At 42.7% G+C, this 19,102-nt stretch overlaps 1 protein-coding gene across 1 annotated transcript in view; it reads right to left on the reverse strand.

The window, feature by feature from the left end:
* igf1ra (insulin-like growth factor 1a receptor) overlaps positions 1–19,102 on the reverse strand; it is a 145,678-nt gene that overhangs the window by 19,014 nt on the left and 107,562 nt on the right. Inside the window, 7 exon segments of the mRNA XM_052097026.1 lie at positions 5,801–6,008; positions 6,476–6,643; positions 6,768–7,003; positions 7,668–7,794; positions 8,187–8,395; positions 11,581–11,725; positions 14,111–14,247. Coding sequence (XP_051952986.1) covers positions 5,801–6,008; positions 6,476–6,643; positions 6,768–7,003; positions 7,668–7,794; positions 8,187–8,395; positions 11,581–11,725; positions 14,111–14,247 — 1,230 coding nt within the window.

Here is a 19,102-nt window from a genome sequence, read left to right on the forward strand (position 1 = left end):
TGTATAACCAGGGCAGGGCCACAGACTTATAGAGCCACTTATAGGTGATGTGTAATTATTTGCTAGCTTGGGATCTCTCTAGTAAGAACAGACAAGAAATGGGAAAGACAAGATGGTTTGAAATGGATGTGGTGTAAACCCAAGTGTGCCAAAAAAATAAAAAGACAAAATGTCAATCATGTCAGACAAACAAATAAATTTACTTTTCAGCTTTTATCATTTTGCTGTCAGTATCAGGGATGTAAAAAGAAATGTGCTGAATGCAAAAACATTTTTGGGTTTTGAGAACCTGTGAAAAAAAACACAGAAAAACTTACAGATTAATAGTGATCGACTGATTAATCGATTGATATTTGGCCATACAGAAATGATAAGAATACAACTTGTGAGTGTTGGGCCGATTATATGAAGTGTCAAGAAAGTGTTCAGGAAACCTGTATGAAAACAAACATAATTTTTGCAATTCCTTTTGGTGATGCATCAAACTGATAAATGATCTGAGAATGAATACAATACTTTAACCTCAATCGGGCAGACTTGAGATATCCTGTTGCACGTGCAAAAAAAGTATTTTTCTCTAAAGGCACAACATCAGGTGTTTTTCCTGGCCGACATGGAAACACCAAACACAGGCACATCATGTCCTTCTTTCCCCTGCAGAAATGTTTATGTGTGAGTCCTATTCAACAGTCTTTGAGAAGCAAATTTTCAAGCAATTATGAACTTTAACCACTGCTCATTATGAATGTTTAAACATTCTTGTGCACATTACATTACTAAGGCTTCAAGCCTTATTCTGCCAGTTCTAATCAATCAACTGATAAATGACAGTAATGAGAGAAGGTTCTCTAGGTGTGTATGCTTTTGTACGTGAGTGTCAGTGTGTGGAAACTTTTAATAAAAGCAGCAGAGAATGCCAATCAAGCCAGAACCAAATTCCATGTTGCTTCAAATGAATAGTGCTTTATGATTTATTATTGGGGAGCGTCACATCAACCCTGATCACTGAAAAGGTTTTGGTGACTGCATCTTACTAACTCTAGTCCATCAAGCAGAAAGAAAACCAGATGTGCATGAAGAATTATCACTTGTGTGTGTGTGTGTGTGTGTGTGTGTGTGTGTGTGTGTGTGTGTGTGTGTGTGTAGGGTGAGGTAGAGGGGAAGAATTGGATTGAAAAGAGACTGTCCTCAGCTGACCACCAGAAATGGAAGAGACCGACCCCATGACCAGCTTTCACTGTGGTAACGCCCCATCAAGAGCAAATCCTCTTTTGTAACTTTTAACCCAGCCAGACTCGCAAACTGACAAGGCCTGCCTCTTGTCCACGGCCATTAATACAGAGCTAAACCTAAACACTTTTGGCACAGACCACTGACTAAGGAAAAGGTCAGACTAACATGAAGAACTCTGCTAGGAGACCGAAAGAGACATGTGGATGCATAGTCGCAGAGGGCCCCAAGAGAAGATTTTACACTTGCAAACCTCAGACATGCTCCAAAGCCTGTTTTCCAGGCTGACATAGCTCTGTTTCAAAACCTAGTGAGCGGCTTCATCGCCTACATAAGCAGCAGCCTCCTTAGGCGCCATTCACCCAGTTTGCATTTATGCTAGTTGGACATCTTTGACCGTTGCAACATGCAACTTTTAAAAATCCATTGCAAAGCATCTGCATTCTATTTGCTTCCACTGCACTGTGTTTCTCTGTTTTTAACGCAAGATGTGTCTTGTATGAACGCCCCCTAAGACAGCATCTTAAATGTCATGGAACATCACAAGTGACTGATCTGGAATGCTATACAAAGGCACTAACTCTGTGTGTCACACAAACAGTGCTCTGCTTGGGAGACTTGATTTCTATGTTAGCATGTTACTAAGCTAATAGAAAAATTTTCAGAATAGGTAAAATAAGAATATTGGATACAATTTTGGATAAAATAATATTTTTTTAATTACACTGAACTACATTTAAATATACTTTTCAATTTAAAACTAAATCATTTGTACTCAACATTTAATCTTTTTCAACTAAAATGCGAATCCTGCATAACAGTATTCTTGCCCTGCGAACAATACATATGATGGTATCTTACAAGGCAGAATTACAAGGCAGAATAATAATGTCTACCCTTTCGAACAGCCTTCACGTTCAATAGTTTGTTGTTAGCATGTTGCTAAGCTAACTGCGTGAAACTCTAATAAGCATAGAAATAGATAGCACACAAATATTAAGTAAAATAATTCGTTTTTAATTACACTGAACTACTTTTATCAATATTTTACAGTATCGAATGAAATTAAATGATTATAACCAAAATTTCTCTCACTTTTTCCCCCATCTTGCATCTATTTATTCAATGAGCTCATCATAATGCGTTAAGGCTTATGTGTCAGTCTCCTATCGATGCATAGACAACACCTCATGTCCCTTGGCTGAAATTCAAATCTTCACTGATGCGCAAGGCTTAGGAATGACGTGGGCTTCCATTATAGCCTTCCATCTCACATAGGGCCCAATCAGCTGTGTGGGAGTTTGAAAGAGCAGCTCCTCCAATCTTTATCTATACACTGGCGGCCAAAAGATTGGAATAATGTACAGATTTAGCTGTTTCAGAAGGAAACTGGTACTTTATTTTACACAAAGTACAGTCAGGACATTACTAATGTAAAAAACAGCACATCGATATTTGAAAAAAGTCATTTTTGATCAAATCTAGACAGGCCACATTTCCAGCAGCCATCACTCCAACAACTTATCCTTGAGTAATCATGCTAAATTGCTAATTAGGTACTAGAAAATCACTTGCCATTATATTAAACACTGCTGAAAGTTATTTTGATTGTTAAATTAAGCTTAACATGGTCTTTGTGTTTGTGTCAATAGACAGGCATGTCTTCAGGTCAATATTAGGTAAAACATGCCAAAATAGAAACAGCTTTCTCTATAAACTCGTCAGCCAATCATTGATTTGAGGAATGAAGGCTATACAATGCTTGAAACTGCCAACAATCTGAAGACTTCATACAAAGGTGCACACTAAAGTCTTCAAAGACAAAGGACAACTGGCTCTAACATGGACAAAGCTGACACATTCATTGAATTACCTGCTCAACACCAGTTTCATGTGCAACAGTAAAGAGAAGAGTCAGGTGTTCAGGCCTTATGGGAGAATTGCAAAAAAAGCCACTTTTGAAACAGAAAAACAAAAAGAAAAGGTTAGAGTGGGCAAAGAAACAGATATTGGCAACAGATAATTGGAAAATAGTGTTATGGATCTTAACCCCATTGAGCATTTCTGGGATCAGCTAGACTTTAAGGTGTGTGAGAAGTGCCCGACAAGACAGCCACATCTATGGCAAGTGCTACAGTAAGTGTGGGGTGAAATGTCACCTGAGTATCTGGACAAACTGACAGCTAGAATGACAAGGATCTTCAAAGCTGTCATTGCTGCACGTGGAGGATTTTTGGTAAGAACTCTTAGAAGTAGTTTAAGATGTTCTGAATTTATTCAAAATTCAAATTGTAATAGCAATTTTTCATTCTCTTAATGTCCTGACTATACATTGTGATCAGTTGAATGTCACTTTGGTGAATAAAAGTGTACTTATTTATTTTTATAAGTGTAAAATCTGTACATTATTCCAAACTTTTGGCTGCCAGTGTATGTCTCCCCAACCCTCTCTCTCTATCCCTCTCTGTCTTCTCTTTAGTGATCACTAGCCAGCTCGAAAGGGATCTTCCTGTAGAATTAATTAACATTCCAAATAGGTTTGCTGTACATTTCCTGGGAGCCGGACACTCCAAACAAAACACCGGCAGACAAAGAGAGCGTCTGAGGCAGGAGAGAGCGAGAGGAAGAGAGAGGGCAAGAGGAAGAAAAAAGGGGACGACTGTTGAATGGAAAAACATATCCGCTTCATTCTCTCGCCCTCAGATTCAAACCATTTCACAGGCCTTTTCCTGAAGTCTTGACGCTAGTATTGAGGATTGCACAGCAGGGATGGAGGGCCAGTGCACATGAGGGCAGTGAAAAATTCGTCACCCTGGCTTCCAAAGCAGCCATAACAAATAAAACTTGGAGTGAGTGGGCTCAAAACGAAGATCCTGGGGGGATGATGGTTGGGTGTCTGGGTCAGAGTCAATATCAAAATCCATACAGGACTGAAGAATAGGGGCCTCATAGGCATTTCTGCTACTGAGGGATAGTGTATTTACATTTACAGATTAATTGCAGATGGAAAAAAGAGTTGACTGGTGCATCGCGCTGTCCCTGCGTGAACCGCAAACCATTACCTTGATGAAAATAGGTCTCTAAAAGCAGAAGTTTGGGAAAGCTAAGTGGTAGAAGATGTTTGGCGACAAGATGTTTTAGGTTGTCATGACTCAACAACCTAAAACACATATACACACACTTGCAACCAAATAAACAAGCCACAAAAAAGCCTGATTTACAGTACTTGGGGCAAATGTCCTGATTTAACCCTCAAAAAGACTCAAAGCATGTGTGTCTAAGTAAACGTGTATGGTTCCTGTGTTCGGTTCTCCTCCAACACAAGAAGTGGGGCAAAAACAAGAAAATATCCGATGACATAAGCAAGGTAAACAGATAACACAATGCAGATGTCATTCCCTATTTCGGCAAACAAAAGTCTAACATGGAGCGAGCCCTCAGCCCACGGCAGCTCTCCAGTCTCATTAATCCAGTCTCTCTCCTGCTTGCCTCTGTTTTGTGCACCCCAAATTACAGCCCGCCAAAGCCTTAATATGCGACCGACTGTGTCGCCCCAGCAACAACAGGCCTGGAGTGCTTAGCGCCGCACCTTTCCCCTCGCCATCTGATTCCATCCCAGTCTACACTGCTGGCACCTACCCCTTTTAAAACCTCATGTTCTGATCTTGTCAGCCCCATGTCAAAATAATTAGGCAACTGCTTCAGGCCTCCAAAACTCTGTTTTTGATTCCATTAAATCGAGCAGCCTCAAGACTATGAGCTCAGCCCACTTTGATAATCACTCTCCAGGAAAAATTGAGGGTTCAGACCACTGTTGTAAACCATAGCAGCAGAAAGTGCCTCGGTTCCTACTGTACCAAGTGTTGACCTAGCCATTCCAGTACACAGGGCTATTCAACTCCGGTCCCGTGGCTCCACTGTACTAATCAAACACACCTGCGTGTAATTTTTAAGTAATCCGGGAGAAACTGATCAGAGATCCTTTATACTGAGATAACAACCACAGCGTTATTATCAAGAAAGAGAGAGAGAGTAATGGTCAACTAGCGTGTTAAGACAGCAAGTCACCATTTGTGGATATCATACAAATGAATGGGAGGAGCCATAAACCGACACCTACCTGTCACAACATTGTCTGTGTCTTCTCTTATAAAACAGCAATTTTATCATGGTAGACTTCACACATACTTCATTCCAAAAGCATTGTTTAGTGTTTAGTGGACATGTGGTCAAATCATTAAGTGATAAGCTGTTTCGAAGCAGTTTATTTGGCACACTGAAGCATCTTCATTGACATCCATTCAGCAAAAATAAAAAAAGCCTCTTGTCTCCTCGCCAGTGTACCGCCTATAGAATGTCTATGGGACCACAGCATTATGCCTTTTGTTGCTAACCTTGTAGGCTTCCCTTGGTAGAATAGCTCTGCCTTGATTAGCTGGTTCAGGTAATTAGGGTTGGAACAAAACTCTGAAGGACAGTGGCCCTCCAGGACTAGAGCTGAATAGACCTACTCTAGAGCTTTGCTTGATTTGACCTAAAAGCTAGAGTGATGTCAGTGTATTTTTCATACCTGGGTGTGAAGATGGAGTTGTGGAGGAAGTTCTCAAAGACTTTGCGGTAGGAGCGGTCTTCCGCCTCTGCCTTTAGGTCCTCCTTGGTTTTTGGGCAGGGGCAGCACGGTCCTTTCTCAACACTGCTAGCGTCTGATTTGGTTGGCTTTGTGTCCCCTTCCATGTCTGACAAAGCCGTGGCTGAGATGCGGATGGGAATCTTTAGCTCTGTATTCCAAAACATGACACACTCTGAGCTGATCGAACAGCAAGAACACAAGCACACACATATGTGTCCATACTTATGGACTTATGGCTCTGAGAAATACTTGATTCTCATAGGACAATCATGGCACTATGCAGTCAAATATTTATGCATAATGCTCACAAAATCGTATAATTAATTGTTGTCCTATGCATAACTTTTACAGTGTCTCTCATATCACTCTGTGGTCTCTTTTTTCTTACATAATAAAATAATTCAATATTCTATATATCTCAATTCATATAATATTTAATGTCCAAATCAATATATCATGTCAAGTTTTTTAATTGGTAAGTAGCCGTGTAACAATAATGTAGTCATGGTATATTATCCTGTACATACTGACACCTAAATGTCTTCAAATAACAGGAAAGGGGAACCAAAGGGTGATTGAGAGGGGGTTGTTAGGGAGAGAAATTTGCATACATACCTTTAGAGCAGTAGTTATGCTGGTATAGTTCACGGTCCTCAACCTGCTGCTGCCAACGGAGAAGGTAGAACGTTTTGTTTCCATTAGGAGAGATGGGAGGAGACCATTTCACCACCAGGGATGAGGATGAGTTGGCATATGCACGGGCATCCAGAGGCATTGATGGTGCTGTGGAGGGCGATTCCATAAGCATAACATAACACTTTTCAGATATTAGTTGGTGTAATGAGTCAAATGGACAGATGGATACTGGATATTGAGTGAACACTGGAGGGATGGTGGTGAAGCCTACCTGATGCATTGGTTCGGATGTAGACCACCTCACTCTTAGCCCCCAGAATGTGCTTGTCCTCCACAACAAGGGTGACAGCTTTCACAAAGATGGCATATTGTGTCCATGGCTTTAGAGATGACAGAAGTACACCTGGGTTTGTTGATTTGTCCGGAGGAAGGTCCACATCCACCATGTTCCAGCTATTAGAACCACACCCATCTTGCCCATTAAATTCTGTGATGTTCTGGAATGGCCTGTAGTGAAGAAAGATAAAGCACTAACGGTTTAAGTAAAAAAGTTTACATAAGATACAAATAGTTTGAGAGATATTAAAATCCTCTTTAAAAACACTGATGCTGCTAACAAAGCCTAGGTCAATAGTCCACTTGTGAAAATGTTTCTACTTTATATTTTTTCCTATAAAACATTTTTTTTATTACAAATTATATTGTCAGCATAACAATTTAAAGATTTTTTTTTTAGAGAATAGTTGTCAAAATTGCTAATATTTCTTATACTTATATTCAATATATATGGTATTTGGTATGTCTCATATTTGCTTTAATGACAGCATGCACTCGAGCATGAATGGACGCCAAAGGTTTTTACCAAATCTGAAGCTTCATGTTAATCCAGCATGATTTGAGAATGTACAAAATAGCATATTGTGAGCTTCAATGGAAGCAAGGAAATAAAACTGTTTGTACAAAAAAGTTAATATGATCAATGCTCCAAATTTGCTTTCATTTTATTTGTGACATAGAAATAGTGCAGTGCAGAATCATTTCAACTTTGTTTATTTCCAGATTTTATATTTTAAATCCCATTTTTTTTTTCTCCAAATGTGGACTCTATGTAGATTTTGTAACTCCACTGTAGAAGTCTACACTAGTAACTCTATAGCAGTTATATACTCACGCCTCCTTGTAATAGACTATGAAGCTGATGAGGTCTCTGTAGTCTGGCGGTCGATAGCGTTCCCAAGTGAGCTTTATCCGAGTACTCTGAGTGTGGTTAGACTTGAACTTTAGAATATAACTCTCACCTAGAAGAGGGGTCATAAGAGAGGTTTAACTAAAAGCACCCATAAGAGTTCTTCAGCTGAAATATAAGGCTTAGCCTTGGCCTTTTCATATTTTGTGAGCTTCTAGGAATTTAAGTGGTATTAGAAAAGGCACTTCTGTTAATGTCTCACAGTCTAGTGTCAGAGCAATTAAATGCTCTGTAAAAATACGACCACATTGTATAAGCAATTACCACTGTTCTTCAAAGCAAATTCACTCTATGTTGAAACCTGAGAAAAAAGCATAATAAGGCAGATGCATACTTTGAACATGCCATGTTGAATTTCTGATAACATTTTAGGTGAATCTGTTATTCCTGTGCAGTTTTAAAGCAACCGCCAGTGATAGACAGATAATGCTGCTGTGTACTCACAACTTGCGCGTTCTCCATTGCTGCGAACATCGTCCAATTCCATCTTTTCCTTAACGCCCGTCTTCTCCCACATTTTCTGAATCTCAGACATGCAAAGCTTGGGATTGAAGCGGAAGAAGAGTCTCCCAGCTCTAATGGTCAGATTGTGCTGGCTCCAGTCCCACAGATACTGCAGGTGCTGGTTGTCCACTGCAGAGAATGCATACATCCTACAGTAGGAAAAGGATAAAATAAAACAACTTTAAATACAGTACTAAAAGTGCAAAGACTAGGTGTCCTGTATTACTAGGAACTATGTCTCAAATACAGCAACCCCAGAAATGTATTTGGACACTTTAGCCACACTTAAAAATGTGTTTATGTTTTTACATTATTTAAAAAATATCAAACCAAGAAGTATTTATTTTAAAGGAAGAGAGCACAAGTATACTATTAAAGCAAAACATTTAAAACATTTTTTTGTTTTTTCAGTTTTCACTTGGTTGATATTTTGCTATATAATGCATGTATATACAGTATATATATATATATATATATAATACAAAATGTTATTTTGTTATGTAATGCAAAAACATTATTAGTAGGGCTGGCAAAAATGTTTTTCACATAAGAAACTTCACAAATTTGCTGCTGTATCGCTTCACATTGCCTGAAAACACTCTCTCACTGTCATTTGAACCACTCTCAAAAGATAAACTACATGAGAGACATCCAGCATGTAGATACACCGATCAGCCACAGCATTAAAATTACCTGCCTAATACTGTGTAGGTCCCCCTTGTGCCGGCAAAACAGCGCCAACCCGCATCTCAGAATAGTATTCTAAGATGATATTCTTCTCACCACAATTGTACAGAGCGATTATCTGAGTTACCATAGACTTTGTCAGTTCGAACCAGTCTGGCCATTCTCTGTTGACCTCTCTCATCAACAAGGCGTTTCCGTCCACAGAACTGTCCCTCACTGGATGTTTTTTGTTTTTGGCACCATTCGGAGTAAATCCTAGAGACTGTTATGTGTGAAAATCACAGGAGATCAGCAGTTACAGAAATACTTAAACCAGCCTGTCAGACACCAACAATTATCCATGCGATTATCTAATCAGCCAATCGTGTGGTAGCAGTGCAGTGCATATAATCATGCAGATATGGGTGAGGAGCTTCAGTTAATGTTCACATCAACCATCAGAATGGGGAAAAAATATGATCTGGTTTGAGTATTTCTGTAACTACTGATCTTCTGGGATTTTCATACACAACAGTCTTTCAAATTTTCTCTGAATGGTGCCAAAACCAAAAAACATCCAGTGAGCAGCAGTTCTGTGGATGGAAATGCCTTGTTGGTGAGAGAGGTCAAAAGAGAATAGCCAGACTGGTTGGAACTTACAAAGTCTACTCAGATAACCACTCTGTACAATTGTGGTGAGAAGAATGCTATTCTGAGATGCGGGTTGGTGTTGTTTTGGCGGCACAAGGGGATATACATAATATTAGGCAGATAGTTTTAATGTTGTGGCTGATCTGTGTAAAGAGACCGAATGGCAGCCTGAGAAAATAATAGTTTTGAGATTTAACTTCAGCATTCAATTAGTTTTATATCTTTATGTATAGATATAAATAGAGTCTAATACTGCATCGGCAATGTACACTTACGTTTTTCAAGCTTGAATATGAATTGAATCTGCACAATAGATCCTATTATTTAAAAAAGTCCAGTGATTTTGTGTCTAATAAACTCTATCTGCAAAAAAAAGGTAACACTTTAACTTTCTGGGGGCGGCTGTGGCTCAGGTGGTAGAGCGGGTCGGTTGCTTATCGCAGGGTTGGTGGTTCGATTCCCGGCCCACATGACTCCACATGCCGAAGTGTCCTTGGGCAAGACACTGAACTCCAAGTTGCTCCCAATGGCAGGCTAGTGCCTTGCATTGCAGCTCTGCCTCCATTGGTGTGTCAATGTGAGTTTGAATGAGTGTGTGAATGGGACACAGTGTAAAGCGCTTTGGTAACCTCTAAGGTTAAAAAAGGCGCTATATAAGTGCAGACCATTTACTGTGTACATATTTAAATAGTTGACTATAAATAATGACTAACCAATTTTTCCTGGAGACAAAGTATAGTATATAAGTTAATATATTTATGATTATATATTCATGTTTGTTTTAATGTTTAATGTTTTAATGATTAATTGTGATTGATCACAGAAAACTCTGATCAATTAGTAAAACAAATTTAACCGATTCACAGCCCTTATTATTAGGTGTGGCTTAAGTGTTCTAATACTATTAATGCAACGTACGTTATTTATTATTTCTCATGCATGAACAATCTAAGGTATGAGACCGATCTGATCTGGTTGTACACAGAGCAAATGTGTACAACAAGTGAACAAAAACAAGTGAAATACATGTGTAGATTGTGTTGTGTTTCAAAGCACACACAGAGATCAGGGTTCAGAAGAGAGTTTGCATGGCTTCTACAGCTGCACTCGCTGAGCCCCACTGAACACCTCAGGAACGCTGAGAATGCCTGTGCTGCTTACAAGCATTCCACTAGATGAAACTCAACCCTAGTGAGACCAAAACAAGTGAGGTTCCCAGGAGGTTCCCACACTCTTTAGTCTTCCATAAAGCTTCTGACATCATGTGAGGACAAATTAGTCTACAGATATCACTGAACACAATATATTTCAAAAAGTCCAGACACTGTTTATGGTACTGAACTAATGGATGAAAGCCATCAAGAGGTTAAATCACTTCCTGTGTATTTCTATGTGTATACATTAGCTGGATCTCTTGAGTTTCATCATATAAAGCAATGAGACACAGAGTCCTCAGAGCTGTGCATTCCATTAGAGTGGATGTTTTATAACTTTCACCCGTTCCTATAGAAACCCTAGATGACACATGTTTTAAAATGAAAGGATTGTGAAGGACGCTGAGTCTAAGAAATATTCATGTTTCATGAGACTAACAAACTATGTTGAACTATGAACTATGTGACTAAACATCAAAGCACACTTATATTTCCAGAAGGAAATACCAGTGTTTGAAAAGCAGCAAAATTATAGTGTTAAAGTTTAAAGTAAACTTAGATTTTAAACTTTAAAATTCCACTTCTGAGCTGTTACCATGACACTAAGGCCACATCTATATATACACTGTATATCTGCATAATTTATATATATATGGAAACCCTATGTGGAAAAAGTAGTGGTTGTGATCCATTAACAGTGTCAAGTTTCTCTCACATGATTTGCTGTTCAGTAAGACATGTAGCATGTACTGCATAGGACAGGCTTTGCAGGCTTGCTCTGTTCTATGCACAGTCAATCATTAAAATGTCACTACAATAGTTGGAGTGTGCAGCTGATAGTGTCAAGTGCTTTAATGTCTTACTGTTCGGTGAGCTCTTCCCCATTAATGTATCTCAGACTCTTGAGGAAGGACAGAGAGCCCAGAGTGTGAGAGTGCTTGATCCTTACATATCCAGTCACTGTCTGGATCAAACCCATGAAACTCTCCAGCTCTGATGCAATGTTATCTGGGGAAACAGAGAGGGAGAGAGATATATGACACTGGAGCAGCACAAACCAAATCCCACAAGACAAACAGTGTCTGCACTAACTCATCACTTCATCACAGTGTCAGTGATACATGGATGGCAGCAACTGTTCCATATCAAACCACTAAGAGCTTTAGCGGCTCATCCCAACATGACAAGAGGTTTGTCTATTGTATCACCCATGGAAAATACATGTAATTTTAATATAAAACAATAATCAGGGTACTTACGCTTTTTAATCACTGAATTTGCATGACCTTTCCAGTCATTCATGATTACTGGATAAGTATTTTTTAAATTAATTTTATAGAGATTGCTTGAGTAGATTTCCATGTGTATGTCAAGCACAGACACTTCAGAAACAATATACTGTATTTAAATTATTATACTTATTTTGTGTACTTTTGTTTCCTAGTAAGATCCTCAAAGGATAGATTTCTATTATCAAGCAGGATAGGGGGCAAGTTTCACGACACTAGCAACAACTTACAATGTAGTAATACAGGCACAAATCTGAAAGGAAAAAAAAAGGTTTGCACACTGTTGCTTCTGAGAACACTGTCAATTGTTGAAGTTTAAAAGATGGTTTTAAATGTTTAAAAGTTTAAAAATATATATATTTTGAGAGCCACAGTTTGCCAACCTTATTCTGTTTTGTCATCCATATCTAGCCAAATAAATATTTTATAACAGAGCATCACTTGAAAAATTTATATTCACTATAAAATGTCCCATAAAAAAGGGTTTATATGCTTTATATCCTATCATATTGGGAATATCGTGTAAAAGAGAAAAGTAAAAGTAAAAGAGATGTGTTGTACATATAGATTATAGCACATGCTAATTTGCATCTCAGTTCCCCTTCTGTCACTCACTCGAAGTTGTGTCGAATGAAGTGACACAAGGGGTCTTCCTGGGACACCAAACGTACCTCTGAACCTGAGAAAAGGCCAATGTCAAGTTGGCAGACAGAATTTGCATGCCACGCCCCAGACATATGGGTATAAAGAGAAGTGGGGCAGCAAGTGCCAGTCAGGATTTTGCACTGAGGAGCCGAAAATAAGGTACGGCCGTTTACAGTGGCCGTGGTCTAGTGCTGTGGCAGTGGTAGGTCTGGGGCAGTGGTGGCTCAGTGGTTGAGGCTCAGGGTTACTGACCAGAAGGTCAGGGGTTCAAGCCCCAGCACCACCAAGATGTCACTGTTGGGCCCTTGAGTAAGGCCCTTAACTCCAGGTTGCTCTGGGGATTGTCCCTGTAATAAGTGCACTGCTTTGGATAAAAGTGTCTGCCAAATGCATAAATGTAAATGTAAATGTGGCAGGAGGGACACAACGTCTTGTTCCTTCCCCTCGGGGAACGGAGGTTACAACAGTAACCATGACGTTTGTAAAGATAGGCCTTTTCCCCTTAGAAAACCCTAAATAAAACTCAAATGTAAAATAAGAATTTTAAAATAGAAAAGACAAAATGTGTGTGTGTGTGTGTGTGTGTGTGTGTGTGTGTGTGTGTGTGTGTGTGTGTGTCGCTACACATATACAGTATATCATATAGATTTTACATGACTGTGGGAACTCTGAATTATTAATTTCAGAGATTGGCACACCATTACTCCTGGGAAAACTTTGAGTCTTTTTAAAGTTTCAAATAATTAAAAATGTTTAAAAGTTAAAACAAAAGTAAAAAAAACATTTTAGAGCCAGAGTTTGCCAACCTACTGTTTTGTCATCCACATCTAGTCAATGAAATATTTTATAACAGAGCATAACTTGTATATTCACTCACTGATTCTTGAGATAAGGGACAAAACATGTCTTACATAAAAAAGTTATCTTTACATTAAAAATCAAGAAATTCATAATAATACTGGAAAAGTTCAATCTAAAGGAAAGTGTATACTCCGGGCATTTATTTCTTGTATTTTTTTAAAGTAATTTCATATAAAAATGCATGCTCTATACTTGGAAGCACATTTAACCAGAGCAAAATTTTAAACAGCCAGACGAGGCACAGGCAAAACACAGCCATGTGTTTAAAATGCAACAAATTAGGTTTATAAGTGTGTGTGTGTGTGTGTGTGTGTGTGTGTGTGTGTGTGTGTGTGTGTGTGTGTGTGTGTGTGTGTGTTTGATCATTTTGAAACGATTTGACTAATTTTCATGAATTTTCAAGCCTGCAAATCATAATTAAAAAATTCCCTGATAATATATTCAGGCTTACCATTACTGTGGAAACCTTATAATTTGAAAAACAGGGTGTGGCTTGTTGATATTGATGCTGTGGGTCAGGCCTGGATCTACAACTGGAGAAATCCTGCGCTTATCTCCAGAGGTAGTGGGACAGTAAGGTGAGAGCAAGGGAACTTACTGCCTCGCCGTATTTTGATGTGTAGGTTGCCTTTGATGACCGTGCAGCCCTGCAGGGACTGAGCAGCATCCACAGAGTCAATAGTTTTAGATTCGCAGACCTTATCGCAGAGTCCATCGCATGCGCTACAAAACATACTGCAAGTGAAAGAGAGAGGGAGGGAGAGAGTGTCAAGGACAGACAATAGCCAAATACACACAGACTCCAAGACAAATGCTAGTGAACCTTGAAAGGATTACTGTCTCACCAAAACATGAAGTATGTTTAGGCTTGTTTTTGACAAGCACAAGGTCAGTGTTTTATGATGTGTTTATGCCTAACAGAGTCCTCGTTTGAACTCTGGATTTTAGGTGAAAGGAGGATCACTAATTTAGCACTGAGTCAAAACCAGGTCTGGCATGTTTAGAGGCAAAACAGACTCAACACACAAAGAAAATGCGACATGGAAAACAGTTTCTCTGTTAATATTTCACATAAAAAATGCAGAAGAACAAGTAAAGTCCAAGGTAGAGTACAGTATTTAAAATAAAAAAACATATTTAGTTTGTGATGTTTTCTTACAACTCAAAAATTGCTACAAAACGGTGCCAGCAGGGTGACATACAACCTGAAAGATCTTTACGATCAATAATCTCAATCTAATTGCTCAAGCATACATAACTTAAATAAATACTTACAAACTGTTAGTGCTCTTCACAAAGTCAGATGTTCAAATAGTTAAATATTATCAAAATTATATAAAGGTTTGTCTAGATAATGGAGTTTAAACTCCCCCAACTAGACCGAAATCTATTAAGAGCACAAGTAAAGCTAAATGAAGATTTCTTCTGAGGGAAATATAGACTCTGTGGAAACGTTTACCATTTTAATATTATGGATTTCTAAAATTATGGATTCAAGGTTCAAAATAATCAAAAGTAATTTTTTCAGTTAGGGATAGTGGTTTATGGACAGACAAGCAAGTCTAACAAATACATCTACTTATAGTTTCTTAACGTGTCTGTTAATTGAAATATTAGTAACACAATACAATACAATTACAACTACAATAATATCATATTTGTTAATATTAGTTAAGTAAATTAGTTAACACAAACTAACAATGAACAATATGGTTCATATTCATTAATCTTGGCTTGTGTTTATTTCAACATACTATATACAAATACATTTTTTATAATTAACATTTTTATATGTAACATAAATTAATGCACTATGTACTAATGTCACGATTCACTGTTGTCTTTTTGTTTTTGTGCTTTTATGTTGAAGTTTAGTTTAGTTCCTGTTTCCTGTTTGGTTTTTGTAGTCCTTTTGTAGTTTCTTTTTATGATTGGTGTTCCCCTGATTGTTCTCCTTCCCTGATTGTGCCCCCAGGTGTCCCTCATTCCCTTGTTTGTTCCTTTTTGTATTTAAACCCTGGTTGTCTGTTCATTCTCTGTTGGACGTTGTTTTCATTGCATGTTAATGTTCTGGATGTTTTCAACTGTTTTGATGTTTTCCCCGTTGCCTGTCTTCCCGTGTTCATTTCAGTCGTGTTTTCCCGTTTCGTGTGCCCTTGAATGTGTTTGTGTTTAAGTTTTTGTTTACCCATCGTGGTAGTTTCTTTTGTTCCTGTCTGTTTACTTGCACTTTGATTTAAATAAAGAACCGCACTTGGATCCCACCTCCTCGTCTGCCTCTGTCTTCGTCCACATCCTTACAGAACGACCGACCGCAATGGATCCAGCGGTTCTTCAGGCAAGCTGCCGCCTCCTGAACCTGAGGCAAGGAAGCCGCCCGGTGGAGGACCACATAAGAGACTTCCTGAACCTAGCGTGGGCTACCGACTTCCCAGACTCCTCCCTGGTGGTGTTCTTCCGGGCGAATCTGACTGATTCGCTCAAGGAGCGGTTGCCACCGGCGACGCGTGGCTGGAAGCTCCGCGATTTTGTGGAAGAGACTTTGCTGGTCAGCGGCATGCCACTCACTGTGGACCCAACCTCACCTCCCGCAGTGGTGACCTTCCACTCGCCCATGGCTCTTCCCATCACGCCTGCCCCACCTGTCAGCGAGCCAACCCCTGTGCCTGTCGCCGTCAATGAGCCTGCACAGTCCACTTCTTCTGCCCGGAGGAGGAAGAGAAGACGGGCTTCCGTCTCCCGGCCCACGCCTGCCTCGGTCTGCGAGCCTGCACCCCCGCCTGTCACGGTGAGCGAGCCTGCACCCCCGCCTGTCACGGTGAGCGAGCCTGCGCCCCCGCCTGTCACGGTGAGCGAGCCTGTGCCCACGCCTGTAACTGTGAGCGAGCCTGTGCCCACGTCAGCCACGGTCAATGAGCCTGAGCCCTCGTCAGCCCCGGTCAGCGAGCCAGCGCCTGTAGCCTCGACCGTCCCTGAGCCAGCGCCAGTAGCCTCGACCGTCCCTGAGCCAGCGCCAGTAGCCTCGACCGTCCCTGAGCCAGCGCCAGTAGCCTCGACCGTCCCTGAGCCAGCACCAGTAGCCTCGACCGTCCCTGAGCCAGCGCCAGTAGCCTCGACCGTCCCTGAGCCAGCGCCAGTAGCCTCGACCGTCCCTGAGCCAGCGCCAGTAGCCATGACCGTCCAAGAGCCAGCGCCAGTAGCCATGACCGTCCCAGAGCCAGCTCCTCCCGAGCCTCCCAGGGCTCCGCCTCCCAAGTCTCTCGAGCCTTCTAGGGCTCCGCCTCTCAAGCCTCTCGAGCCTTCTAGGGCTCCGCCTCTCAAGTCTCTCGAGTCTTCCAGGGCTCCTCCTCCCGAGCCTCCCAGGGCTCCGCCTCTCAAGTCTCTCGAGCCTTCTAGGGCTCCGCCTCTCAAGCCTCTCGAGCCTTCCAGGACTCCGCCTCTCGAGCTTTCCAGGGCTCCGTCTCTCGAGCCTTCCAGGGCTCTGCCTCTCAAGCCTCTCGAGCCTTCCAGGGCTCCGCCTCTCAAGCCTCTCGAGCCTCCCAGGGCTCCGCCTCTCAAGTCTCACGAGCCTCCCAGGGCTCTGCCTCTCAAGTCTCTCGAGCCTCCCAGGGCTCCGCCTCTCAAGTCCCTCGAGTCTTCCAGGGCTCCTCCTCCCGAGCCTCCCAGGGCTCCGCCTCTCAAGCCTCTCGAGCCTTCCAGGGCTCCGCCTCTCAAGCCTCTCGAGCCTTCCAGGGCTCCGCCTCTCAAGCCTTCCAGGGCTCTGCCCCTCAAGCCTCTCGAGCCTTCCAGGGCTCCACCTCTCAAGCCTCTCTGGCCTTCCAGGGCTCCGCCTCTCAAGCCTCTCGGGCCTTCCAGGGCTCCGCCTCTCAAGCCTCTCGAGCCTTCCAGGGCTCCGCCTCTCAAGCCTCTCGAGCCTTCCAGGGCTCCACCTCCAGAGCCTCTCGAGCCTTCCACGGCCCTTCTCCCCGAGCCTCCTACAGCTACACCTCCAGAGCCTCCTACAGCTCCACCTCCCAGGCCTCCTACGGCTTCACCCCTCGAGCCTCCTAGGGCTCCGCCTCCCGAGCACCCTGAGCCTCTAGCACCTCCTACGGCACCATCTCCCTCGGCTCCGCCTCTAGAGCCTCCTACGGCGCCACCTCCCTCGGCTCCGCCTCCAGAGCCTTCCAGGTCTCAGCCTCTAGAGCCTCCTACGGCGCCACCTCCCTCGGCTCCGCCTCCAGAGCCTTCCAGGTCTCCGCCTCTAGAGCCTCCTACAGCGCAGCCTCCCATGGCTCCTCTCCCTGAGTCTCCAGAGCTTTCCATGGTTCCGCCTCCCTTGGCTCCACCTCCTAAGCCTCCCGAGCCTTCCTTGGCTCCGCCTCCTAAGCCTTCCTCGGCCCCGCCTCCTGAGCCTCCCACAGCTCCGCCTCCTGAGCCTCCCACAGCTCCGCCTCCTGAGCCTCCCACAGCTCCGCCTCCTGAGCCTCCCTCAGCTCCGTCTCCGGAGCCTCCAGAACCTCCCTCAGCTCTGTCTCCAGAGCCTCCCTCAGCTCCGCCTCCTGAGCCTCCCACGACTCTGAATCCAGAGCCTTCTATGGTTCCACCTCCTGAGCCACCCATGGCTCTGCCACCTGGATCTTCCACGGCTCCGCCCGCCATGGCTCCGCCTACCTTGGCTCCGCCCTTGGAGTTCCCCATCCCTGTCCTGTGGCCACCTCCCAGGCCTCCTGAACCTGTCCCCATTCTGTGGCCGCCTCCCAGGCCTCCTGAACCTGTCCCTGTCCTAGGGCCGCCTCCCGGGCCGCCTCCCAGGCCTCCTGAACCTGTCACCGTCCTGTGGCCGCCTCCCAGGCCTCCTGAACCTGTCTCCGTCCTGTGGCCGCCCCCCAGGCCTCCTGAACCTGTCCCCGTCCTGTGGCCGCCTCACAGGCCTCCTGAACCTGTCCCCATCCTGTGGCCGCCTCCCAGGCCTCCTGAACCTGTCCCTGCCCCTTGGACTGCCTTCTTGTCCTCTGTGCCCCCTTGGACTGCCTTCTTGCCCCCTTGGACTGCCTTCTTGCCCTCTGTGCCCCCCTGGACTGTCCGTTCGCCCCTTGTGCTCCCTTGGACTGTCTGTCTGCCCCTTGTGCTCCCTTGGACTGTCTGTTTACCCCTGGTGCCCTCTTTGGTCTGCCTGCCACCCCCCCCTCCTCTCCCTGGATGATTTTGTTTCTTGTTTTTGTTTCTTGTGTTGTGGGTTTGTTCGTCTGGAATCCGATCCTTTGAGGGGGGATTCTGTCACGATTCACTGTTGTCTTTTTGTTTTTGTGCTTTTATGTTGAAGTTTAGTTTAGTTCCTGTTTCCTGTTTGGTTTTTGTAGTCCTTTTGTAGTTTCTTTTTATGATTGGTGTTCCCCTGATTGTTCTCCTTCCCTGATTGTGTCCCTCATTCCCTTGTTTGTTCCTTTTTGTATTTAAACCCTGGTTGTCTGTTCATTCTCTGTCGGTCGTTGTTTTCATTGCATGTTAATGTTCTGGATGTTTTCAACTGTTTTGATGTTTTCCCCGTTGCCTGTCTTCCCGTGTTCATTTCAGTCGTGTTTTCCCGTTTCGTGTGCCCTTGAATGTG

This window comes from Xyrauchen texanus, chromosome 29 (genome assembly GCF_025860055.1).
Source record: "Xyrauchen texanus isolate HMW12.3.18 chromosome 29, RBS_HiC_50CHRs, whole genome shotgun sequence".
Lineage (NCBI taxonomy): Eukaryota > Metazoa > Chordata > Actinopteri > Cypriniformes > Catostomidae > Xyrauchen > Xyrauchen texanus.